The sequence below is a fragment of the Neodiprion pinetum genome, chromosome 1 (genome assembly GCF_021155775.2).
Source record: "Neodiprion pinetum isolate iyNeoPine1 chromosome 1, iyNeoPine1.2, whole genome shotgun sequence".
Taxonomy (NCBI): domain Eukaryota; kingdom Metazoa; phylum Arthropoda; class Insecta; order Hymenoptera; family Diprionidae; genus Neodiprion; species Neodiprion pinetum.
In genome coordinates this window covers 7,788,917-7,815,343 of record NC_060232.1, presented here as the reverse complement: position 1 = coordinate 7,815,343, position 26,427 = coordinate 7,788,917, and the positions used below count along the sequence as shown (strand labels likewise).

Below are 26,427 nucleotides of genomic sequence, written 5' to 3'. Positions count from 1 at the left end.
TACAAGGAATGAATGTATGCTAAATACTGTATAGACTTGAGAATGGAATATGTAGTCAGAACGTGACCATTCGTAGCCCTTCGCGTTCGCTCGTCACGTTTTCTGGACGCATAATCGTACGTACGGGTTGTTTACCGGGATGTACAGATACGCGTCCGGCGCCCAGGACCACGGATGAACCGGTGAATAAATGTCAACGAGCAAAGGATACTCACCATCGTCAATTTTGTCGGGGCTATACACGGGCGACGGGGGGTCGTTTGGCTTCGGCGGTGTTGGCGTCGAGGTTGCTGAAGATGGTGGAATCCATTGTGTCGATGGCAAAGACGCTGCTGAAGATGTCGCGACAGCGGCGTATGGGAGCGTCGCGGTAACGGGTACGGTCAGTGTCAGGATAGTCACTTTGGGTTTAACCGCTGTCGAAGACGTTACTTCCGTCTCGAGTCCGTTCAACTTGGTTACTACGTACGTGTACGTACGTAATCTTGTCGAGGTCACGACCGTTTCAGAATAATAAACGCTCGCGGTTGGCTCGGAATCTAGAGCTGATGTTTCATCCACGCCAATAGGAAAGGTTTCGGGAATAGAGGAAGTCGGTGGAACCGCTACGTGGGGTTCCGACAAACCCGTGCTCGTATCCTCGATAACCGCGGGTGAGATGGACGTTACTATTTGCGTTGGGTCGGGACTACGAGTTATCGCGGACGCAAAAGAGCCTGTCGATGCTTCCGAAGGTTCGATAATGATGTCGACTAGATTGGGATATGCACTAGATTCTCCTAACAAATTAGTCTGAAGGGAACTGGTGGACGCAGGTTTACTTTCGGGCTGTTTGCTGACTGTCGCGGTATTAAGGTCGAGCCTAGTGGATTGTGGAGTGACAGGGCCTTCTTGGCTATGAACAGTGTACATTGGACTCTTCTGGACCGACACACTTGAACTGGGATCCAAGTTTTCAAGTTCCATCGGAGTTGTGGGTTCCGTTGCCGAGAGGGTCGTAGCTTCTTCAGTCTCCAAAGAAAACGATTCTCCATCGATAACTACGTCGTCGTAATCCTCTTCGTCATCCGACGGTAGGAAGAAGTGGTCTGTCAGGATCACAGGAGCTTCCGTTGGGATTGGCGCAGCCGGGGTCACACTCTCGCTGACATCATTCACAATTTCATTTGAACCGTTTCCGACTATATTTAAGGTATCATCGAGGCTGGGGGTAGGTGTCGATAAGTCATAATTCTTCGTTTGGTGTTCGCTGTATTCCGGCAGTCTGGTATCGTCGCCATAATCACCGTTTTCGTCATCGCTCTCAACGTCACTGTAATCCTCACTTGAGACAGCTGCCTCGTAAAACCCAGTCGTAATTATCGCCAGTGTCGGCGTTGCCGTTGGTGTTGGCGTCAGCAATGAAACTGGTCTTACGTTAACCAGCTTCTTTCGAGTGACTCGTGATTTAATCACTTCTTTTTCACTCGATGTGGGCAGAATCTTTCTCCGGCGGGTAACTGTCACCTTGTGCCGAGGGGTGAGCAATCCGTCATATTCAGGCTCACTCGCGAAATTTCGACTGTGAGTTTCGTATTTTGTCGTTCTCGCTGTACTCGGGGTTCTAATTCGCGTAACTATTACTCGTCGAGGTGCAGGCAGTGCTTGTTGTGCTCCCGAGAGTGGTGTAAGAGGTCGGCGTCGAACGACAGTCACCTTGTGGCTTCCTTCACCTCGAGATATCGGGATGCGAACTAGCACTCGTTTGTTTTGTCTACTCGGGAGTGTAGTGTTCGCTCCGTCTTCAACGTCTATGACATCAGGTAAGGGAAATTTGATTTCTTTTGGAAAATCCACCTCTTCATTATTATCGTGGTCTTCATCGTCATGAATCTCGTCGCCGATCTGGTCGACGGTAATTTCGCTAGCTGAAAGCTTGGCGCTCGTGGATTCCTCAAAATGACCTGAAAGTCGGATTTTCTGTTCGCTTTTTCCCGTTTCTTCAAGTTTAATAGCAGCATTCCATTCAAGCAGTGCTCAGTGCCAAAGCGTTTGTTGGTGCGATCATTTCGCAGGGTTAAAGGTTACAATTTATTTCGCACCTTTCCAATCTTTGTGTAGAGGTATATACGGTTTTAGTAGAGTTATTTCCAACCTTACGATTATAGTTTTGGTTTTTATTTGTTGCTGTTGTTGATGTTGATGTTGCTGTTGTTTTTGTTGTTTAGTATATAGTTTCGTGTCAGAGTCTCGTGTTGGAGAAGCTAAGTCGCCTTCTGAACGTGCGTTCGGCGCTTGTTAGTATTATAGGAGATAACGGAACGACAGATGAACCGGGATTCAAGTGAAAGATGAGAGTAGCATGAATTGATAGGCATGGGAAGGCATGGGAGCAATGCTTGGAACGGGTGAGATGGACGAATGATTCCGCACCTTTCGTCGCCGCATGTACCTGCGGATCGTAGACTTGCCGTTATCGCGATTTATGCATTTAAAATAAGTATAACTCGACGTTTACCTCGAGCCTCGTAATAGCATCCTATTCACATCCGCAAATACGACGAAGAACCCGACGACAGGGGCGGACAGTGGTTCAACGATTCGAGAAATGTTTGTGTAATGATTAAAGAGATGGGAAATGGTGTGGCTTGGGACTTACGCTTAAAGTAATGAACTTAAATAATTAACGTCTAGAGGATACGGGGCTGGGAAAATAACGGGCTAAAGATTAGGCGTAGATCATTGTCGCAGAAATGTGTCGACCGACGTCGCCAACTACGCTCTCTAGACTCTGAGTTGGCGAGTGCACGCTGACGAGTTCCTCGCCTCCGTCCAAAACCATAATGCTCTCGGGCGCCGCGTGAAGGGATGGTCCTCGTGATACTTGGAGCTCGATCACGGGTGGTGGGTTACCGATGTCCCTGCGGCTTCGCGAGACTGACGCGTCCTCGCCGACACGAACTGTGCTCAAAACAGTGCTGAACTCCCCTGGGCGTTTACCCGATACGTATAGTGTCACGACAGATGACTCATCAACTATAGGTTCCTCCTTCTTTCCCGAGCTTGCCGGCTTCCCAAATCCGTTCTTGCGCGTCCTGGACCTGTGACGACGCTCCGGCTCTCGTTGTTCATCTTCATCTTCGTCGCGGAATGACGAAGATACTTCCTCCTCGTCGTCCTCTGATCCCCTGGATGGTTTGTAATCTACATCTGCGGGAAGTCTACGGTCGATTTCGCCGGGTAGTTCGTTACCCTGCGTGCTAGCTGGGGTCACGGCGAAGAGAGGATCGAATGGGTTGGGTTGTTGGAATTGGAGCTGGGGCTGAAACTGGGGTTGCGTGGGCTGTTGAAGTAGCAGAAGAAGGGAATTTATGTCGGGAGTTGGTAATGCGGCCGTTGGCGTAACAACCACTGTGTCGGTAATGAACTCAGTCGCGGTTATGACATCGACGGAAGAATCGACGAGGGTCGTGAGAATCTCCTTGCCTCGGAACGTCAGTGGAATCACGGTGCTTTGGTGCTTGGTAATCGTTGTGACGTAAGAGGTGGTGCGCGTATCGTAACGAGTGGTCGGGGTTGCTTGTTGCTGTGGCTGTTGCGGCTGCTGAAGACCGCCGAGGAGTGGATTTCCTTGACCAAGCTGCCCAAGGAGAAGTTGCGAGAGCAGAATGTTCGCCAGGGGAGCATTTGCTGCTGGAAGAGTGGGTTGTTGCGTTGATACTACATTTTCAACGGAGTACACAGTCGAGGGTATCACCCGGGAAAACGTTGTCCGTCGTCCGCCAATCGATGTTGGTCCACGGGTGATAGACGTCGTCGTAGACTCGTGGAGAAGAAACCTTGTCACCTCCGCATGGCCTTGTGCATTCGTCCCAGTTACATCCCCGGAAATGACGGTCAACGGTTGTCCGTCTACGCCGACAATTGTGCTGTAGCGGTCAGGGCCAAGAACTTGGGTGCTTGGCCGTGCTGTGACAACATATCTTAGCTCTGTTACACCATTGGTAACTGCAGGAATTGTAGCTTGAGCTGGTATGTAGTGCGTTACTGTTATAGTACCGTCGAATTTAGGCTCGAAAGATGATTCTCTGGGCTCATCCCGAGATTGTGAGTTTACTGCCCGGTTGCGCGATGACGACGTTCTGCGTCCGCTGCTGCTTCTGCTTCCTGAAGATCTTGAGCCAGTTTTGTGTTTGCCGTCAGATGATGTACGCTTAGAGCTAACAGGCGTCTCGGTATGAGAGGAACGGGATCCTCCGCCACGAATCCGTGGGGGTCTCGGTCTAGAATATGATTCTGTTTTTCCGGTCGATCTGCTCCGTGAACTGCTCGAGCTCGGTCGTTTATATCCAGACCTAGAAGCAGACGACGACGATTCTTTTTCCCTCGTGGTGAATTGTCTGCTACTACTGCTCGTCGGTGAGGGTTTTATCCGAGATGAAGAGGAGGAACTCCTGGAACCCGAAGGTCGTGATTTCGTTCGTGGTCTTGGCTTTCCAGAAGGAGTCGCTTCCGTGGAACCCTCGGTTGGTTTATTGCTGTCATTTTTATTTTTTTTGCTACTAGTATTACCATTTGTTCTACGAGAAGACTGTGACCTACCTCTGTAACCTCCAAACCTCGAGGTGCTAGCTGGCTTGGACTTCTGGGTTGATTCAGTATTATTTTCGGGTTCTGGGTTATCTTCAGGCTTTTCTTCTGTCTTCGCTTGAGGACTGTTCGAGTGCCCTGTTGGAGGTCTTCGGAATCTATTGGTTGTCAGAGCCCTGAGCTGGCTTGCCTGACGCCGCACTCGACCGGCTCGCCCCACGAAAGGTCTGATACGGACACCTCCACTTCTTGGAGCATAAGCTGTTTTTCCTGAGCGACGGTTTTCTGACGTCAAATCTTGTTCCGACGCCTCGTAATCATTATCGACAACTTCATCGATCGGTTCGTCATCCTCAAATATTTCATCGTCTTCTTGGTCTTCGTCGCCCTCATCAATCGGTGGTGGCGTTTCCGTCACATCAGTCGTTTCAGTAGGTTCAGTTGCCTCGGGTCTTCGATTGTAGAGTCCCCTCGGAGGGAAGAGATTTTGTTGTCCTTGACGAGGTCTGGTGTAAGTCGGTAGGTTTGGTCTATTCCCCGTCCTTCCAGCTAAGAATGGTAATCTATTAGGAGTAGATCCTGTGGGCCTAACAAGGTTTCCATTTCTCCTCGTAGTCGACGTTGGTGGACGCTGTGTATTACCCAGTCTTCCTGATACGGGGGAATTACCCAAGGTTAATGGTCTCCGGAATTTCAGTAGAGGGTTCGTTGTTCTTCTTATCGACTCGGTGGTAGTTTGGAACGGTATAGTTCCAGTTTCCCCAGTTTCGCCATCATCCTCATAGTACCGATCGTCCTCAGTGTAAGGAGTTTCTTCGGTCACGATAGTGGTCGCGGTGTAGTCGTTCGCATTATCATCCTGGTCTTCGTTACGTACACTTGGTTGCTGGCCTCTAAGAAGTGTTGATGAAGCTCGAATGCCAGGTCTGTATCTGGATGACCCGGGTGGCCCACTAGCGAACACAGAGCTAGAAAACCGCGGACCATTCCTCGACGAGCCTCTGCCTGGACCGATGGAGGATGGTCCTGATCCTCGTGCACGGAACACAGAACTCGGGGAGATGCGGGAAGAGCCTCTACCTCTGATGGTTCCCGAGGCGTATCCAGAGCCAGATGGGAGGATTGACGTAGAGAAACTACGTCGTCCCGAGAATCCTCTCCGTGACCCAGAAAACTGCCCCGTTTGCCCAAGGGTACTCGAGTAAGGGCCCGTGGGTGAGCTTATTCTGTTTCGGGACGATGCAAATCTGTTACCTTTTCCGGCCAGAGTTGCTGTTATGGTGGGAGTTATATCTGTCCTAGTGATCGTAGTAGCTCCCTGAGCGCCCTTCCGTTTTGGATTAAAAGTTGGCCGATTTCTAGAAGCAAATGGTCGTATAACCGGCGTAAACGATTTCGATTTCGTGGTGAAAGTGAGTCTCGACCTCTTTGAGGTTTTCTGCCCGTCTCCATTTTCATCACGATCGTCATCCTCATCCTCCGTATCGTCTTCAAGATCCTCAGTAGAGTCTTCCGTTGACGATTCTGTCGTTGGATCATCGGACATGGAGGATTCTACAACGGCAGGTGAAGGATGGACCTGGGTTGGAAAAGCAGCGCTTGACATCGCGATATTACCATCTGTCGCGCTAGGTGCAATGCTGGAGGCCAGTTCGCCGGAAGCTGTTGCTGCCGGGGTGGCACTCAACCAACTAGAAGTACTCTCAATTATCTGAGCATACCTGCCGTCGATGCTCGTACCAATTACCTTAGATCGGTAGAAGATAGTTGTATCGTTTGCTTCGACATAACCTTCGATGAGGCGAACTAGACCAGTTCGGTGGGTTCCGGTCTGGGTAGGGGTGACAGTAGCGCGTCGTTCCTCGTCGATCTTAGTGCTGGAAGTGCTTTCAACTACTTTGGCGTAAAGACCATCAACAACAGTTCCGAGCTGCCGCGTGGTGAAGTATACTGTACTGATTTCGTCGGCATCGATTATGCTTCCCCGATTCAAAGATAGCACACCCGTAGGCAGCACTGGGGTAGCTGTCGCCGAGGAGGCTGTGGAATCTTCGGGTTTCTCGATCCGTGTCGAGCTCTCAATTACCTGAGCATAAAGTCCATTAATAAAAGTTCCACGAACATCCGTGGCAAAATGTGTCGTAGTCCCATCCTCCACCGTACTTGAACGTACTGTCGAAATAATACCAGTGGCCCTGGCAGGACTTGGTTTGTCAATGGTGTCCAGTGCCTGGACACTGGGAATCGCTGTAGCTCCATCGCCAATTGCCCGCCCGGTTGCCCGGTCAGTTGGCTGTGAAATGCTTGTTACAGTTTCCAAACGACTATTCAGAACAGTCGAGTTCCCCACGTAAGATGTGGTAAAGTAGGTATAGGTCGTGTAGAAGGTAGTTGGGTCAGGTGATATTGACTCGTTATCGTTACTCGCGATTCGATTTCCTACGTTACTTACATCCGCAGCCTGATAGTCAGGCTGCGTTACCGCGTCCTCAGTGCTAAATGGTGCTTCCGACGAAACTGGAGAAATCGGAGGAGGTACTTCATTATCCAATAAATTTCCTTCGGGTTGTACCTCAGCACCTACGACAAAGTCGCGACTGGGTAGTGGTGCTACCGCTGTTGTTGGAGATGGATTTATTTCCGGAGTAGCCACGCTGCTGATAGTCTCCTCGCGACTGTTGGTAATTGTGTCACCGTCCTTGTAGAAGGTCGTCCAGTAGGTGAGCGTCGTGAATTCTGTTGATGGAGCGGTGATGGTCGGTACTACGGGCTGAGAATCGATTGCAGAAGGTCTAATGGTTTCCGTTACAGTGTTAGTGACGGTCTCGAGACGGCTTACAACGTTAGATGCATCGCCTTTATACATGGTTGTGAAATACGTGAACGTGGTATAGCTTGTCTGAAGCAGCAAAGTCACGGCTGGCTGTACTTCGTGGTTGTTGGATTCGGAAATCTCCTGGTCATCAGGGAATGTGTTGATCCTTCTTTCTCCTGAATCGAGAATAGTTCCTCCACCGGAACTTGACGTGGATATAACGTCTGTCACCATCCTACCGAGGACCTCTCCAGGTGCGTCAAGTGGGTTTGGAGTCATCTCTGGCTCCTCGATGACGGCAACACCAGGCACGTTGTCGCTGTGCGCTTGCAGGGTTGTCGGCGGAGCAGGCTCAGTTGTCTCCTGACTTTCTCCAGTTACCAGCGTTTCATCACCGTTCGTTTCCTCTTTTACTTTTTTCGCCAGTTCAAGGGCCTCCTCCTGGGATTTTTGTTTCTTAATTGCCTCTAGGTACGCCAAAATTTCTGGTGGCACTGCCGGTTTTTCGATTTCCTGTGGCTTCGGCATATTTTCCGTTGTCGGCGTTTCTGGTGTAGGCGGTGTGTTAGGCAACTCAGATTTTAGAGTTGTTGGGAGCACGGTGCTCGGCTGAATAGTGCCGGTCACTACATTCGTGAAAACTTCAGTTCTTGTTTCGATCTCGGTTTCGTCTTCAACAAATATCGTGGTGAAGTAGGTATAGGTCGTGTAATACGTCTTAACTACGTCTTGATGTATCTGTGGGGTTACCTCGGCTGAGGGAGTTGGCTCAAGACTAGATTCTGTAGTAATTTCCGTCTCTTGTTCGACATCAATTGTTGAAATACTCGATTCTTCGGTCGTGGCAACGTGATCCTCCTCCTCGGTCGACTCTTCGTCTTCATTCTGAACCGCAGGTTGTACCATCAAAGATGGCGGAGTAATCTCTTGCGATTTCGTCGGAGCGATAAGAACTGAGTCGGTCTTGTCGAAGAGGCTGGCTACGTCAGCGGACACATCGTAATAGGGGTCGACCGTCTGCGTGATAATATTTGTCTCAACAACCTCGTGACTGATAACACTAGACGTTTGTTCTTGGAAAAAAGTTGTCAAGTACGTGTAGGTCGTATATAGCGTTTTGAAAATAAGCTCAATCTCTTCGTCTTGTTTCGTGGTTTGCTCGTCCTCCGGTTCGCTAGTAGACTCGGACGACGTTTCTATCTTTGGAGTGGTAGGTGGGCTAGTGTTTTCCGTCGTCTCAGTTTTGACCGTTGTAGTCGTAGTCGTGGTTGACGGCGCTGTTGTTTCATGCTGTTCTGATTCCGGCGGGGTTACCGGGGTTTCAGTTGTTGTAGTTTCACTGGCGATACTGGCGCTTGGAGCAATGAACTCCGTCACATAAGACACTTCAGACGAAATGACCTCTCGCGACTTGACCGACGTAGTAGTAACATCATTTTCGTCTGGTACGTAGAATGTCGTAAGGTAGGTGAACGTCTTGTAAACGGTGGATGGAAGTAGTCGAATACTCGGAGAAGCAACCACCTCCACTTGAGAACTATAATGCTTCAAACCCTTGTCATTCAACGGAACGATGTTTTTTCCCGAAGATCCTTTGATGCTACGTCCCTGAGGATCACCGGGAGCAATATCGTTCGGTATTTCGTTATCCATACCGGATATGACGGTGGGCGTTGGCTTCGTTGGTATCATCGGTTCATCCTCCTTACCAAGAGTCTCTCGTGTCTGTTCTTGAGTAGTCGGTGGATTCGCAGTCGTGTCCTTGAACGGCGTGGTCAGCTCGTTCATTTCCGGTGTGATCTGTTCAGTGCTGGTGATGCTGTCAACTTCTGCGTACTCCACGGTTGGCTCGTCGGGGCTCTCGTTCTCTTCGGAGTCGAACGAAACGGACGCTTCATCAGGGAAGAAGTAGACGTCGGAAGCGGTATGAGTGACCTGTGCATAGTCAGTACCAACGTACGTGCCGTAGATAAGGCTCTTATAGAGTGTTGTCGTGCCGTCGACCGCGATCGTGGAAACGATGGAGGTCAGGAGGCCAGTGGAACTTTGTGGACTCGGGAGCAGCGGGGTGCTCGACGTCGACGTCGCCTCAGGCTCCGGCTCGCTTACGACGCTGGGCTGAAGCTGAGAGCCATGGGCCCCGCCGTTAATCGCCTCCAAAAGCGGATCGCTTGGTTCTCCGCCGATGCCGGCTTCCGAAGCGTCAGTTTTCCAGCGCCCGACGACGACGCTCGTCGCCTGAATCTCCTTCGCGAAACCATCGGCTGGCCTCAGGGTTGCGTCTCCCTTGATCGTAGTCGCTGGCCTGCCAACGGGCGCCGGAGCCGTGCTGGGTGAGAATACGATCACCGTGTCACCGACGGTAGTTGTAAAGTCGGCAAAACCATAGTATGTGACAGTACCAAGAGGCTTTTGTGCAAGCAGCTGTGATTTAGCCAAAGATGCAGGCTTCGAATCTGACGCCTGCTTCCTCAACTCAGGTCTGGACTGAACGCCAAACGCCTTTGGTATCCTGGGCGTGAAGCCTCTAGTTCCAGGGGAAGATGATTCTTTAGCGTAACTAGGCTCTGGCGAATAGATAGCATCCTGTTTCACCGTGTACGTTGGTAGATACTCGGGTGATCTGACCTTCGCGGGTCTGAACTTGACCGAGTCTACAGCCGGCTTCGGTTCGTTTGCCGCAAAAACGTCGTTCTCTCTGACCAGGAGCTCGTCGAGGACCGGGGGGAGGACCTCGGATACATTGCCGTCGTTGTTATACGTCGATTCTGAATCGCTCGTCGACGGATTTGCCACCGCACTATCCAAGGCGATGCCGAACTGCCAATTGTTCTGGGACGCCTTGGACGGATAGACGATGTAGGGATCGGGGCTCGAGGGGTCGGGGGAGGCGGTTTCCCTGTCGTAAAATACGCGGCTCGAGGTTGACAATATCCGGGCGTATAGACGTCCGTTCGCCAATGTCGTTCCCAGAACTTGGGTCGCGTACTCGGTGCTAGCGCCATCCTGGACGAACGTTCGCGCGGTTTTTGTCAACAGCCCTAACGGCGGCGCGCTTTTTCCAGGTCGGGCCGAGACGAGAAGGACCGTCGTAACTCCTGCATCCCGCGATTTTATCGAGTACCAGGTATAAGAAAAAATTTATACGCACGCGGTAGGTTTTTACGAATTCGCCCACGGGCGTTTTAAGTTTTCGAGTATTACGATTATATTCGACGGTTGAATAGTCGCATTGTTAGATATTTGAGCGTGTTACGTTAATTACCGTTAATATTATTGATATTATTATTTTTGTAGTTGTTGTTGTTGTATTAATAATAATAATGTAAAATTGTGCCAGATCCAGATCCAAGTGCCAAACATACGTACGTCCCCGTGCGTCCGTGCGTTAGATAAATTTTTTTTTTTTCGTATGAGTTTCGTACAGTGAGTGAGGATTACAGAGATAGATAGACAAAGAGAGATAATAATTATTTTTTATATAATGTATCACCCGAGGTAGGGAGTTTCGTTCCACGTTACGTTCGTCCGTTCGTCGTCGTAGATTTTTCGTGTATATCGTAGCGGTTCATTCGGACGCGTCGTGGTGATCGTTTCATCGTTTTATCGAAAGTCGGTGGTGCGGTGGTGCGTAATTCGGAGTGTCGGACAGTCGGACAGTCGGAGAGGCGGAGAGGCGGAGAGACGGACGGACGGACGGAGAGACGGACGGTGAAGACCGACGGCACCCAGTTGTTTCAGAAGATCAACAGAGATGAAGGCAGGGGAGGCAGGCGGGAGCAGAAACAGAAACAGAAAAGAGATAGATAATCTTACAAATTAGTATATAGACGAGCCTCCTCCATATCTCCTCCTCCATGCAGCATCAGAGGAGAACCTGCGTGTTACCCTGTGTATATTATTATATACGTATATAGGTATACTATAATAGGGTAAATGTATATTTGGACAAATCTTCCAATGTCTAAAACTTACAGATTTTCAAGTAGCTGAAAAACATTCTGCAAAAAAAAAAAAAAAAATTGCAGTGTTCGCAATAACTGCGTTACGGCGAAAATGAAAAATTCTAACGTATAAATTTCAATACACTCATTATTATACAATTGTAATCTAATCACATTTACGAATGTCTCTACAGCACCAGAATATAAGGACCCTGTCACGCTTCACGTCCAACATGTTTTTTTTTTATTTTAGGCTTGCTTTTATCCAATTTAAATATTGGCTAATCAAAAGTTTGAGAGATTTGTCCGTATACTAAAGACACGATCGTATAAGTATGTAGGTATAGTAGGTATATTAAAAATAATTTCCAAACTCGGTGTCGAGTTATATGTACCCTCCGTATTAATTAATATTATATAGGGAGTATACAGTAATAGTAGAGCAAGAAAAGATATAGTTGTTGTTTAAACTTCATTTTTATATATGTACAATTTTGGAGAATGAGACCTATAATTACGTCGAGTCAAGTCCCATTGTTCACCATACTTCGAGGCATTACGAAAAATACAATAAAAAAAAGTCAAGTCGTGCCTCGAAGACTCCGTTTCCCCCTCCATTCAACGATCCATGTATACGTATAAATGCCTTATGTACATATACGTGTAGATGGAATAAAAGATAGAAGAAGATAGGTAGAAACAGGAAATAAACTTTCTCACGATTCTTTTTTTTTCTGTTCAAAAATTCTCACGACACGGCGTATGCATCGCGAAATCATTTCTCAAAAATGTTTAATGAATTCATGAAAATTAACGACTCTAACAATGAGCCTGCGCGATGTTAATTTATCGGATAACCTTGGACTGCAAGAAAAATCGATGGTATATAATAATCTTGGTATTCAGTAGTGGGATTGTGCTACAGTGTCGTGTAAACAGTTATTCTACACAAAGATAACGATAATAATTAATTTAGTCATAACGTGCACCGCACAAGTTAATAAATTTAACCGGTTAGGTAATTGAAGAATCTTTATCACTTACCGTCCAAGTCTCTTTGCACCCTTGCAGCGTTGGCTCGGTGATCACTCTCGGCGAAGCTTTCATCTGTAAATTAAATATACAATGCGTATTACATAAATGCAGTATATGCAAAGTGATCTTTGTCAGAACTTGAAATTAGCTCAAAAAAGAGACGAAAGGATTACTGCAGGGATCTCGCTCAATACGCTCAGCGTGTAATTTAGCGATATTAAAACATAGCCTCATTCTGATGCGGTCGAGATATTCAGGCAATGAAAAAAGAAAGAAAAAAAAAAAAACCTTCGGCGGCAACTCGAGCCGCAATTACTGCTGCTCCAGGCGCCGGCAAACCTTTACATCCGAGTCTATACTGCAACTGCATCTGTAATTCTTAACGTGTAACAATTACAAGCGTGCGCAAGTTGCAAGTACGGAAAAATTGCAATAAGATCGTTCGAATTATCTCTTACAAGACGTGTACTACTACCGGAAAGTTTTCAGTGTCAATAAAAGTTCACCGCAGCGTTCGGTGTGTGACTCGACCCCAATTGTGCTGAAATCGACAATAAAATGACGTGAAATTCTATAGAACATTTTCGGTTCTGGGTATGTACATTCAATACTGCAATCCTGAAAGAAATTGCAGGCGTGCATCATCGCGGAAAATCGACGAGGTTGAAGTTAGTAACGTTGTCGTAACGAAACATTGGGGGTATAAAATCACTATTGTCTTAATATAACAATGATTTTGAAGGTACTGAGATTTCGAGGTACGAGTGCGTTTTGTTTTATTACGGTTTACCGAATTTCAGATAATTCCACAATCGCGAAATCGTGATTTTTCCTCAGCACGAATCGTTACGATAACGTTACCAACTTCAATATCTTGAAAAACAATGGCTTCGTCGAACCGATTGATAGACTTCTAGCAGACCTCCTGCCCCAACAATATCCGCGTTGACAGTTCCCGGTCACAGATGTATCCCACCGAGTAGCTGTAAGCGAGGCTAGACGCGGATTGGGCGAATGAGGCCCTGGGCCTGGGGCCCGATTGTAAGACCCAGCGGCCGCCGACTGGAGTAGGTAAAGTAAACGTACGTAACAAGGCGCGCGTACAGTTATCTGACCGACTCTTTTACTCGCAAGAATCCACGGCGATCATCCGTTCGTTCGTGTAACCTTCTCGTGATGTACGTAGATATTAGACGTGTGAGGTGAGGTGAGGTGAGGTGAGGTGCTGCTACCTTCTCGTGTCTGCACCTCATTCGGCCAATCGGACGCTTCGCGATTCAGTCCCCGACCGTTTGACCGTTCCCGGTCATCCGACCGGCCCTGCAATGGAGCAGACGTGGTGACCCGGGTTGGTCCCGTAGGTTCTTCGTCTGCCGATTTACGGACGTTCGATCCCACCGCTTGCTCCTCTTTTTTCCTCGCCACATCCCGAAGCAGCTGCTCTCATTTCGACCCCTATACCCGTCCTTCTTCTTCGATCTTGGATGCTTCTTCCGCCATTTTTCTTCTACTTCGTTTCATCTGATTTTTATTTCTTCACCTTCGCGGACGGTCGTTTCGACGTATGTGAGGAAACTCTGACGATCAGGTGAACTAGGCGCTGATAGTCGCGCTCCAAACGGTAGACAGACGTTTGGTAACGGTATAAAACAGACTCGAGGACGCTGCCAAGACCTCGTATCCGACTCCGCGCTAACCTCTATGATGCTCGATGTTTATTCAAACTACGTGAATTCCGGCAAAAGTACGTGACGCATTCCGTAAGTAGGGTGACCCAATCTTGGGGAAAACGTGTCGTCTAGTCACGTATTGACTGCGAATCGAGTCAAAATCGAACTCGGAGATTCTCTTCGATATTCGTGACATTTGTTATTCAACAAGTTGGGCAAATTGTAAACGAATACACTTAAACTATTTACCTACATTTGCATTCATATTTGTTATACTGTTATTCATTCACATTAGGAATACCATTTTGTAACAGGTTTGTTTTTGTTATACTGAAGTTTGTGTAACACTTTGTTGAATTCGATCGTTTGTTTAATAACAGGGATTCGAAATTGTTTTTATTCTAAACTCTTCTTATTTCGTTCCGGTGTTTGGTCTTTTAAAATAACACAAACGTACGCCGGAAACAACACGCGGTGCAAACTTCCAACGAAACGTGATTAATATACAAAAAAGTGTGAAACAATGGTCGATTCGGTCTCTCCTGAGGAAGTCCTGCGGCGGTAATTTCTCGGCTTTATAACGAATATACAGTTAGACTGCAGGCGCCAAAACAATTCCGTGTTAAAAGTTCGTTGAGCTCTGAGCAATTAAATATTATACGTACATGAGAGCCCGACGATGATATTTGATCATTTTCATGGATATAATTTGTGAAAGTCGATATTCTCCACCGACAAGCAGACATGAAACAGGCGTGCCAATCCAATCGCTGTTTTCTCCTCCTCAACGTCAACCGGCTCAGGATTATCCGTGAATCTATAATCGCGCGCGTCACACATTACGTGCAATCCTTGCTTAACCTGCAGCGCAACAATTAAGGACACCAGCATCCTTGTAGTTGTCCCTCGTTCCGAGTCAAGGTGACCTGTTGAATACACATCTCACACTCTTCAAGCTTCACGCGGCGGCGTTTAAAGCTCGGATTAACCGTTCCGGAAGCCGCGTTTACCGCTCAAAGACGGCAATTACGGTATAAGTTGCGAAGCGTCAGTCCTCGACTTGTTACCCGAGTTAAAAGCCTGTTTCGTTGCACCCCTGCTGCAACTGCAGAAATATCGTCAGCCGCTTGAAACGAGCCCAGGACGCCTAACATCCGGTTTCGCGGGGATCCGGGAGAAAAGTATCACGGCAAAGCGCAAACCTTACGACTTGCGCTGTGCGTTTGCGTATTCCCTTCATTCTCTGTCACTCGATCACGCGTCGATACGTCAGCCAACAACACCGCAGAATACTGTATACGCTACGCGCCTACAAGACGCACCTTGCAGCTTGGCACGCGAGAAGTTGCGAAAGTGAGAGTCGCGCTCCTCTGCGAACACTTCCGTCCCTCGTATGGACCCGTAGAACCCAACTCGGTATTCAAGTATAATAACGCGCTGGACGCTAACGAGAAGTGAAAAATTTGCGTCAATTAAAATTCCTGAGAGGTGACAGCGTGTATGGTATGTATGCGTAATGTGGGAAGAAAATAAGGAGGTGTTGAATTTACGACGACTTGTGGAATTCTACTTCTGATATCTTAGCTTTTATTTTATCGAGGGAACATCAATCCGAACGATACAGTTTAAGCTATGAAAAATTTTCACTGGCGGTTTTTTTGAAAATTCTAGCATTTTGTTTTATTTTATTTTTTTGCTTTTCACACTGGCGACAAAAAGTTGGCAAGAATAATATAACGTTTGGGAATAACGTGAGGAGTCAGGCCGTGTGATACTCGTTTGTTGAGAATCAACTACAGAATATCGTACAATTATTTATAATGTGAAATAACTGTTATTGACCTTGTTGAATATTATTGCGTGTAGCCTTGACCAATCTTTGAATTGATCCGTACAAATTCGTAATGAGTTGGCACAACTCACGTAACTTTAGGTCATATTTAGTTGATCTGGGGGATATTCAGATGGACGAATTGGACGTTTTTTCGATAATATGGAAAAGAAAGTACCTTTTTTCGCAGTATAGAAACAAATAAATTTTTACATTTTTCACAAAAGCAGATCGGAGTTCTAATCTCATTGAAGTGGACTCCCGTATTAAATTTTCCTGCTTCGCAAGATCGACCTGATCTAGGGGCTTCGCTTTTACAGAGAATGTTAAAAGTCATCTTGCCGAAAGTGGTAATATGTTACAGTGCTAACCGCCAATTGCCTGAAATAAAGTGAAACGAGTGTAACTAAAAGATGCTGCGATACCATGACAAAACGGTTGAAATACGTCTATTTTATACCAAAGAAATTAATGCGTTCGTAGCTGAATCGGCCAAGGATTGACTCTCGTCATTTTTCTGTTGCAGATGAATCGAAAGAACAGCGTTTTGTCAACTCGTTAATCACGACAGTTCGGAAAGCGGATGCAAGGAAGGAACGCGCATCCGACTAACGACGCAGCAGACGAAGGTAGAAACGAATCAAAAATTTTTATTTCAGTTCTTTCAAGACTATCTAATTGCAAGACTGCTGTAATTGCCCGAGTAATTAGCAGGATTTTGCGTCTTTCGCGGTCTCTGCACAAGCCTGTATGTCTCGACGAGGATTTTCTCTGTTCCTCGCGGAGTTCGTTCAGCCCAGTCCTGGTCTACGGGGCATTTTGTATACCCCTATTGGGTATAGTATAATATGCTTCGTACGAGGAGATCATAGGCGCAGTACAGTACGATACTTGACGCGGAGAGGTAGTAACGTTTCGCAAGAGAAAGTGCCGGTTCGTGGGAACCGGTAACGGGGACGGGGGCACGTCGTGTATAACTTTGCGGTTCCCGCACGCGTGTGATACACGCCATCGATCCCGAGTATGGTTGCTTATTATTAATTTGATCCAAATGAATCGAGTTGTCGTTACATCTTCCAAGGAAATTTTCTTCAACTGGTTAAGTTTGGTGTTTTGTTAAAAACGATCAGCTGTAATAGTCGCATATATTCTATGCACAGGGCGACCCTGAGCCCATTTTCAGGACCCTGTTCTATAAATTGTTACTATTGTTTTTATATCTACCGAGAAATCATATGACAATTGGGTATTTCACAGCGATGATATCAACGTCGTGTCGAATCGATGTTCCGTTTTATTTTTAAACTTACAGCGTACTGTTTCAAGATATCGTGTGTAATTGATGAAACGGTATGCTCTGATTGTCCATCCAATTACAGTTGCGTCGCAAACTTGTCAAAGAAGCGCGGATTAATCGTTTGAGTCACACATTATTGTGCTGAGTCAACTTTTATAACAAGATAGTATTATGTGGTTTTTGGGGTCGCTGATTACGAATATAAAATCAGATTTTGAAAAACTGCGACGATGTTTGGCATTTTCATTCAACAAATCGTCATGAATTTTTGTTTGACAAGCAGGTTTTTTCGTCATTCTTGACATCACCATCACTTTTCGTTACATTACTTTGACAAAGGATAAATTCGATTTTTGGCGATATATTTATTCCTAATATTCAATACCGAAACGACAGTGGTTCCACTTGTTCGACCGCGTTTCTTCAGCTGAAGAATGCGAGTTAGGAGGAAGTCGGATGCCGCGTGTGTAACTTTCGTTTAAAAATATGAAAGAACATTTTCAACCACTTAACACTCAACCTATCCAACCAAACCGCACTTTTACTCATCGCGAAAGTATCATATTATAAACGCGTCGTTGGTGCAGAAGTGCGAGACGCGAAGCCTGGACCAGAGTCTCGATCTCTAAGAAGTAGGTGCTGCGCTTTGTCGCGGGATATAATAACGCGAGTCGTCGAGGGAAAAGGTAAAAGTGAAAATTGTATCGTTACGCAAGGAAAGTGCAACGCTGAACCGTTTCTCTTCCTCTTTAATAAACATAAACCTATACAATAAATTGCAGAGACAAAACGGTCGCGCGAATCAGGGTATTTAGAAGGGGTCACGAAAAACCCGGAATTGTCAGAGAAATTTTAATTTGAACGTGGAAAAAAACTAACAATATCAGTTTTCTATAATGGGAATTAGAAATGATTTTTTGAGGTAACAAGTTTACTTTTTCTGGTCGTGAAAACAAATTGGCTTAAACTGACTTTTTTGTACGTTGTATTTTTCTTCAATTCGAGTTGAATTTCAACCGAATGTAGAGTTAATAAGCTGAACAATTTAGGTTTTAGTAACTTAGTATAATAGAACTGGGAAAATTTTAGGGCAATTAAGTTTTACGTCCTGGAAAACCTGGAAATGTCATGGAATTTTTTTACTAAAAATTTATGGACACCCCGTTTGTGCACGTCGCTGTTCTCGTACCGATACGACGCGTGGTATCATGATTCGTGAGTAATGAAATCTGCTAGTTCCGATTTTAACAGCTGATGGCGTTAAAAAGTATAGAAATTATTGTTTTGTGCCGTATTTTTGTGCCGAAGAGAGAATTCCGATGTATTCCATATTTTGCGAGTCGAAATTCTCCGTAAAATTCGTACTTATTTATACCCGTTTACTTGCGCGACAAATGCAGCATAAGTCGCGACACGGCTTCGCCTGCATTATTACCTTGACTATTTTCACTTCGCCTGGCGGCTAAGCCGCGATGTCCAGTCTGACCACCGAGGGTTGCATCACTTGGAAATTTACCGCGTTGTTGGAAATGTCCTAATGGGAAAACACAGTTGTAATTATACCCACTTAATCAGCATCCGTCTTCTACGACACGAAGGCGATATATGCGGCTCGATTAATAACACAGAGGAAGAAATTCGAGTCCACAATACTCGCAGGCATCGATTTCATCGCTTCGCAGTCCTTTCGGACAAATCCAATGCAGACGATGATGATACGGCACTGAATTTGCGTAGAAAGTTTTTAAAAAATTTGTGCTAAGTGAACGAATAACGAACGGGTACTCGAATATTGAATCTGCAAATACAGAAAGGCGCTACGCGCCGCCAATCAAGCGATATCAGTGTCAACACGCGGTTCAATGTGGAATAAAATACCGTAGGTCACACATCGGGCAACGAATTCGTTAGGAAATAATGAATATTTATCACTCGGCCACTGCCTGATGAATAATTCATTTTTACGACGGCGAGCGGCCAAACTCACCTATTTTTATCATAGCAATGAAATAATCCCTTTATTTCTTGTACCAAATTGTTTAAACTCACTACCGATTCTCGTTAAGAAATAAATTAAGACAAATTTGCGGAATACGGGATAGTTAATTTTAATTTTGTAGTTATAATTGTTGTACGGATAGATAACTAATTTTATGATCTTTCCTTTAGTACTTGTAATTGAATTTACGACCCAAGTTGAATACGTAAAAATTTTTTTTTTCTTATTCATTGTCAATAATCAGACAACATTTCAAACATATTTTACAGTGCGAAATCCGTTTATGTGTCTATAAAACGTATCTGGCACGTATATTTTTTCTATAGTGTGTCGCAATTAGGAAGATGATAAATGCTTCGTGTTCGTTTGAAAGTAGAATAAAATAAAAAGTCATCAACGGATTTTTGCCTGACCATATAACTCAGCAATGGAACGTGCTGAAGAGTTTAGACAGTGCTTAATAACATGTATATTATATCACAGCTTACGTTTACGTCGAAAAGATAGTTAAAAATGCAATTTGTCGCTATTTAAAATTGAATTTGCAAAAAATCGGGTCTTTGTAGGCATAATGGACTTGACAGATACCGGATACGTTGTAAATGTCTGACAAGCACGTAGTTTACAATTCACTTCCAACCAAGCCAAGTCGAAAAACTCGAGCTTTCATAACGAAAATTAAGAAATTTGTTCCACCTGTCCTGCGGCTGATGATCGATGCGATTGCTGCAACCACAGACGAAAGAATCGCGATGAAATAATGTATACAGACGTAATTAGGTAGGTGGTATCGAGTCGTGGGCATCCCTGCGTGGGAATATCGGCATGCATGTACACACCTGAACGTAGGTAATTACAAATGGAGAAATTGTCGCGGGACGAAAGCTGCGTTGAAGGGATATAAAAGAAAAAAACATGCCCACCTGCCGATGCCCACAATGGAACGATGCTGTTAAATGAGAATAGAGGCAACAACGGCGCGGAATATAAACGCTCACAGGCAATGAAGACCAATAAATATTCCACGGTGGGTAAGAAGCGTCTCTGTACTTCATGGGGTCGGATGTGTCTTGGTTCTGGCTCTCTGGCATTTCGTTACACCGCCGGAGCCTGACCCAAATGAACCCAGAGCTAGTCGAGCCGTGCTTACGCTATGCGGCGAGTAGAATTCTCACTTTCTAACGCGATGCCTCGAGGAGATGAGGAGGATCGAGGAAAGGAGAGACCTGCATCAGCGGCCCGCAAACGACGCGAGACCTTTTTCCTTCCTACCTCCGGGTGATGATCACTCAGTCAGGAAGATCCGGCGAGTCTGATAATATCCGCCGATTGTTTCGTGCGGAACACATACGTACAATCGTCCATGTGTTACATACGACGAACTCCGGACGGATCGAAAGATGATCGCGTCGGATGTTTGATACCTTTGGGAGTGCGAGTGGATATCGAATATGGATACCTCGTACCACGACGTTGAGAATTTTTCGTTCAGTCCGCGTGTAACAGATGTTGATACAGGCACGGATAGTGGATTCACACACACACGCACGTCCAGAGATATCCTGCCTACGGCTGATCTCGACGAGCCAAGGCTGCAGTCTCTGGGTAAGAACCGAGAACGCGAGACCTACTTTCTCGGACAATCGGACGGATTGACGACGACGTTCGTTCGTTCTGTGCTTGCTGCTGCAGTGAAAAATCGAGGAGCGAATTGAATGTTGTATACAACTCTTTTAGCTCTGCACAGTCGCTTTGCGCCAGGGTATAAGCGTGATACACGCGTTTTATTCGCCGCGAGGTTTACCCGGTAACGGCTGAAACGGTCGGTCATTTGATCGGTTTTCAGGTTTTTTCGTCAGAGTTATAGGTATATACTGGGATTTGAACTGTACTGAGAAATAATTCGCTTTCAACGGTGAATCGACCGTTTTCTTTCACCCGTAGTGATGAATGGCTTGAGAAATTCGGAGGTTTGAGAAGTTACACGTATAGATGTGTACACTTCAGGTTATTGCAGACGATACGGATTTGTTGAGACTTGTAAAACAACGGGGGGAAAACTAGATTTGTTCATTTTACGGTCGTCGATTTTTGAATTCTATTACGATTGTATTGATCGCAAATTATTATGACAAATCTTATTTCACTTTCGTGCGGAATTTTAAATATCCACGTGTTGGGGCGGGGTTGAAGTTACGAATTCGAAAAGTTCCAAAAGCGTCATTTGCTCTTTTGGCATTTTGTCGTTTACGAATTTTGTTCATTCGAAACTTTGCACTTTTGGAACTTTGAGCGTCGGGTTTCGGACCATTCGAAGCTTTGATGTATCGTCAAACTTTGATCTCTATACTTCAATTTTCGTAACCGAGACATTCGGAATTTGGCACTTCCGGAACTTTTTAAACTGAGAATTTCAATCCCGCCCCAACGTATTCGGGAAACATATCGAAACATCGACGAGCAGTCGATTCGTCCAACAGCGAAGCTGGATTCAGACTGTGAAAAAAATTATCTAGGATTGGAAAACTCGTGCAGTGCAGAAACAAAATGACAATTAAAACGAATGAAACAATGGAAAGTTGTAATCAGAGCCTGCGATGTAGTCAGTAACTCCCAGTGCAGACTATGAGGGTAATTATTTCAATCAGTCCAAAGAAAAATGATCGTCATTCAAGCCCGCAATAACGACGACGAATAAGATCTATAAAAGATAGAAATCATCGTCCGGTGTGAACGCGCGATCTTAGGTCGTGGCAAGTAACTTTCGTTCGGTATAATTGCGGAACCGTTTAGAGCGCAGAGTTCAGGTACATGCAGAAACATCGAAGGTGGTGTCGCTAAACGCTGAGTCAATTTACGAACAATTTACAATAATCCCACAGCAGAAGTCGTTCGACGTTCGTCGTAATTCTTTCGGGGTTGGCCTACTTGTAGTTGGTACTTGGACCGATACTCAGGCCGGCTATTCGGCCGTCGGATACTCGGTCACTGGGCCCCGGTGCTTGTTACACATTCATCGAAGCTGCGCTTCCACGGATATACGAGACGAGGGACCGACGCGGCTCCGCTAATTAAACGCAATGGGAGCAAATTCCTATCGGCGAACCCGCTGAACCAGTTTGCTTCGAAAGTCTTCTGTATCGCGTATTCCTGTACACATATACGGTTTACCGACGCCTTGAACACTCTCTCAAATCTAGACCCGAGATCCCTGAATACGACTTTACTCGCGGGTAAACAGTAAACACGGAATTGGAGGCCTTCCGGCCGATGAAAACCGGTGGCACGGTGCGGAGCTAGGAATTAGCGCGAAAACATTACGTGGCTCACGATGCAAATATTGTTGGGTCAAAATCGAGGAAAATGGACCGCTTTCGATTATGACCAAACAGTTTTTGCGATTAATTCGAAAATTCAATGCCGGATAATGTTAGATTGAAATTAAATTGTAATCTCTAGCAGTTCGGACTGCATATTTCTTTCAATGTTTCTCTCATATGTTATAATAATTGTTTTGAATTTGATGCGACGAGAAATCTTTGTTCGAAAAAAAAAAAGAAACAAATTCAGGCGAATATGATCGTGAAATATTTCAAAGTTTCGGTTATACTTCCGGGGTCGGGGTCGATATAGATTATGTTTGGGGTTTGATACGAGAAAATCCGTACGAAAATAGAAAAAATACGAAAACTATCTATTTTTAAACTTTGTTCATCAATCCTTTTACACATGTAGTTTATTACTAATTATTATATTTGAATAAAAGTTATTTAAATGCAAAACTGAGGTTTGTCTGATTATCATTTACAATAAATATTTGAGAAATAGGTAATTTTTCTGAAAATCCGAAATATGATTCTGATTTCTAAAAAAAAAAAAAAAAAAACTTTATCTAATAAAACCATTTATTCATTTATCGGCGAAGTAGAAGAAATCAAAATTTGACATCCAGAATCCAGACTCAGAGTTCGCGTTGACCGGTGTTATCGATGACTGCCTTCCGGCGCTGAGGGCGACCCGATTTCCGGACAATCGACGTCGGCGATTGATAATTCGAAAACGGGCCCGGAGGCTCGGTAACGGGGCCTGGAGACCGGCCCTCTTCGGCGGATGGAGTCAGCCTCCTCTGATGATCCGCGAAAAGCGTCGGCGGTACCTTTTGCCTCTGATCACGGGGCACCTGCGCGGAATTCGCGGCAGGAATTTGTGCCAGTAGGTCGACCTATTCGCAGGATTAGACCTCGAGGCGAAGGGCCGAGAGCCGGTGATTTCACTTGCTAAAACTCAAAGCGCCGACGGAGAACGCGTTAGAAAGCAGCCGAGGGGACGTAGAAAGGTGAAAACAGGCTTATCCGATCCCCGTGTCGATCCTCGGGAACGCCAACTGGTGCTGGACCCGCCCAGGAAGAAAATGCCGACGGGCAACGCCCCGAGGACGCGGCGATTAGACTGCTCGACAAAAATTCACTTTTTGTCTTTAACATGGAAACTTTGAACCGACTATGTCGGGAACAAGGTTTAGTACGATAGAATTGATATTAGAAGATTTTGGAAACGAATAGTTTTATTGGAATATGATTTTCTTTAGTTTTGCCAAAAATACACTTCTTGAGAACAAAAATTAGGTTATACATGGTGTTACAGTACACTGGTCAAGAAAATTTTGTAACAAGGAAGACGTTTACTAATTTTGAAATACCTGTATACCCTCGTTAAAAAACCATATTTATTTTGATTCGATCGGGTCTAGTTTTTGTGTTATTGTTACTATAAGTAAAATGGAATGCTTATCGTTTAGACTTACCTCTTTCGATTCAGGGTGTTTTGTTATTTATTGTAACTAATTAACTGGTATTATTACTGGTAAATAACAAAACACTTCGAATCAAAAACGGCGAGTCAAAACATTATCATTCAATTTTACTGGTAGTAATTGTAACGCAAAAATGAAACCTGGTCAAATCAGATTAAATATGGTTGTGTAACGAAAGTATATAGGGATTTAAAAATTAGTAAACATCTTCCTTGATACGAAATTATGCTGATCAGTGTTACTGGAAAATCTCCTCATGGCGTCGGAATCTGGTTCTCGGCACCATTTTATCACCACATAACCTAAGTTTTTCACGTTAATGCAGGAAAATCGTATTTTTTGGTGTTTAAAATTGCTCAAGTCACATACATCAATATTAATGAAACGTAATCAATAAGGTATCGTTCAACCATCCGCACGAGAAAAAAAACGGTCAACGGTCAGTTGTCAGACTGGTTATATTAGTTTGATTTTTTTCCAACAGATGACGCATTGCAAATTGACAATCCCAATAACGTGATCCTTTCAAACCGCTGCCACGCCCGCCTCGGACGTTGTTGGTAAATGTCAAGGTCGCCATTGAGCAAATTTAACATTAGACGGATTCACGACTGTGCAAGACATGTGCAATTTCAATTACAGTCTTTCCGAGTTGACGAATTTCGCGGGTCAAGATAAACCAGTTTTCCCATTACATGGCACTCTTTTAGTTTTAGCTATTTCGAATTATACTATGTATTTTTTTTTTTTCTTTTTTCTCAGACCACCGTTAGTTTCCGTTCCGGTGAATGGAAGAGTAACCTTAATTCCGTATCTTATGCTTGTGTATCGTCTATGATTTATTTCCGATCCAAACGATGGATTCATTTTGCCAATTACGGAAATGAGACAGGTTTTGGATCATTTGATCTATTTAACGTATGAATATGCACTAAAACCATAAAAAAAATTTCATAGAAGGACGAAAACTTAAAAGTTTTAAGGTTTGTGTTTGGATCAAATTAGGTTTTCTTAAATCTACTCGGTTTAGTTAAGAATCCATAGGTTATTAGTGAAGCTAATCAATTGTATTCCGCTCAGTTCAACATCCGAAGTAATGAATAATTATATCCGAGTAAACTGTATTAAATACTTTCGTCCAAATGTTGCTTCATCGAATTAAGCCAATAAGATTATATTTTGTTACTATCGAAATTGTTTCCAGCAGACTTGTAGAAGATAAATTTTGATATCCTTGATACGTTCTACAGAGTAGACAGAGATTGAATTCTTTATTCGACTCTCGACACCACCTCGAGTCCTCGGCCTTGTTTGACGATTGAAACAAGTCACCAAGAATGTTAAAGTCGGCCATGAAGAAGTGAAAAAACGTCTGCTCGTGACTGTTCTTCAAAGTAGTAAACGGATGGGAATAAAAAATTAAACAAATATCAATAAAACAAGAAAGAGAAAAAGATATCAATCAGCATTTAGTGCAAATGCCGAGCGTGATGAAATACCATCTCATCGAGTAATACCTAATTGGGAAAATTCGAGAGAACGAGAAAGTCTCTGGCTCATGCATTGCCCAAGAAGGACTTTGAAACGAAGCGCACATTCTTCGTTTTCCATTCGATTTCGAACGATGAATTAGCTAGATCCTCAGATAGCTATAAGCTGCATTCCTTTTGTTAATTCTTCATATCTTGTTAATTTACCCGCGATCACTTGTTGCCTTTGAATTCTCCGAGGCGGTGATGGTTATGTGTTAAAAAAACCGTTTAATTCAAGACCAATTGAAATTTGACGTCTTAATTTGCTATTAATGTAGACGAAACAACAGAGGTATTTAGTTATACCGGATTCCGCATAATAAACTGCCGCTGGCGGTACATCGGTATATAAAATTTCCATAATAAAGGTGATTATAATAAATTGCCGCTAACTCGAGTTTCAGAGGTTTATGATACCCACGCCTATGTACGAATATTATATTTTAGTTATATTATATCTTCGCTAAACTACTTTGAAAATGTGACGGCTAAATCCGATCGGTGCCGAGTACCTACATAAATTCTCAAGATCATTCGCGAATTAGTCACCGCGTTAAAGAGAGAGAGGAAAAAAACCCCGCAATGGCTAAAAGAACCTGTTTTTAAGCGTCGTACAATTTCGCTTCTCCAGAAGAGACTTTGACGTTGCGACATTGAACGGAAACGAGGAAAGATCGAATAAATATGAAGTATTCAAAATCCCCGGCTTGTAAGTAACTTATAAGAATGACTAAAAATAATCTATTTTCGATTAAATCGATCATTTTTTTCCGATTAATCGCGTACGATTGATTATTTTTCAAACTTGATTAATCATTTTTCTTCACAATCGTTTTTTATTTTTTACTCCCATTAACGATGCAATGGAATATCAATTTATGTGATTAAAGTATCTATTATTATCATTGTCTTACTTATTTCA

General features: G+C 44.7%; 2 protein-coding genes across 5 annotated transcripts in view; one reads left to right on the top strand and one right to left on the bottom strand.

Moving 5' to 3' along the window:
* LOC124220082 (UPAR/Ly6 domain-containing protein crok) overlaps positions 1-26,427 on the top strand; it is a 152,893-nt gene that overhangs the window by 86,277 nt on the left and 40,189 nt on the right. For both annotated transcript variants that reach the window (XM_069133060.1, XM_046628512.2), the window contains one exon: positions 16,391-16,493. In XM_069133060.1, the coding sequence (XP_068989161.1) occupies positions 16,448-16,493 (46 nt within the window). In that variant the 5' untranslated portion in view covers positions 16,391-16,447. The remainder of the gene's footprint in view (positions 1-16,390; positions 16,494-26,427) is intronic.
* LOC124220024 (mucin-17) overlaps positions 1-26,427 on the bottom strand; it is a 56,343-nt gene that overhangs the window by 13,774 nt on the left and 16,142 nt on the right. For 2 of the 3 annotated variants that reach the window (XM_046628377.2, XM_046628387.2), the window contains exons 2-3: positions 12,373-12,435; positions 216-1,943 (exon numbers count right to left, since the gene is read on the bottom strand). In XM_046628377.2, coding sequence (XP_046484333.1) covers positions 216-1,943; positions 12,373-12,435 — 1,791 coding nt within the window. The remainder of the gene's footprint in view (positions 1-215; positions 1,944-12,372; positions 12,436-26,427) is intronic. The other variant, XM_046628397.2, reaches the window with a different exon arrangement.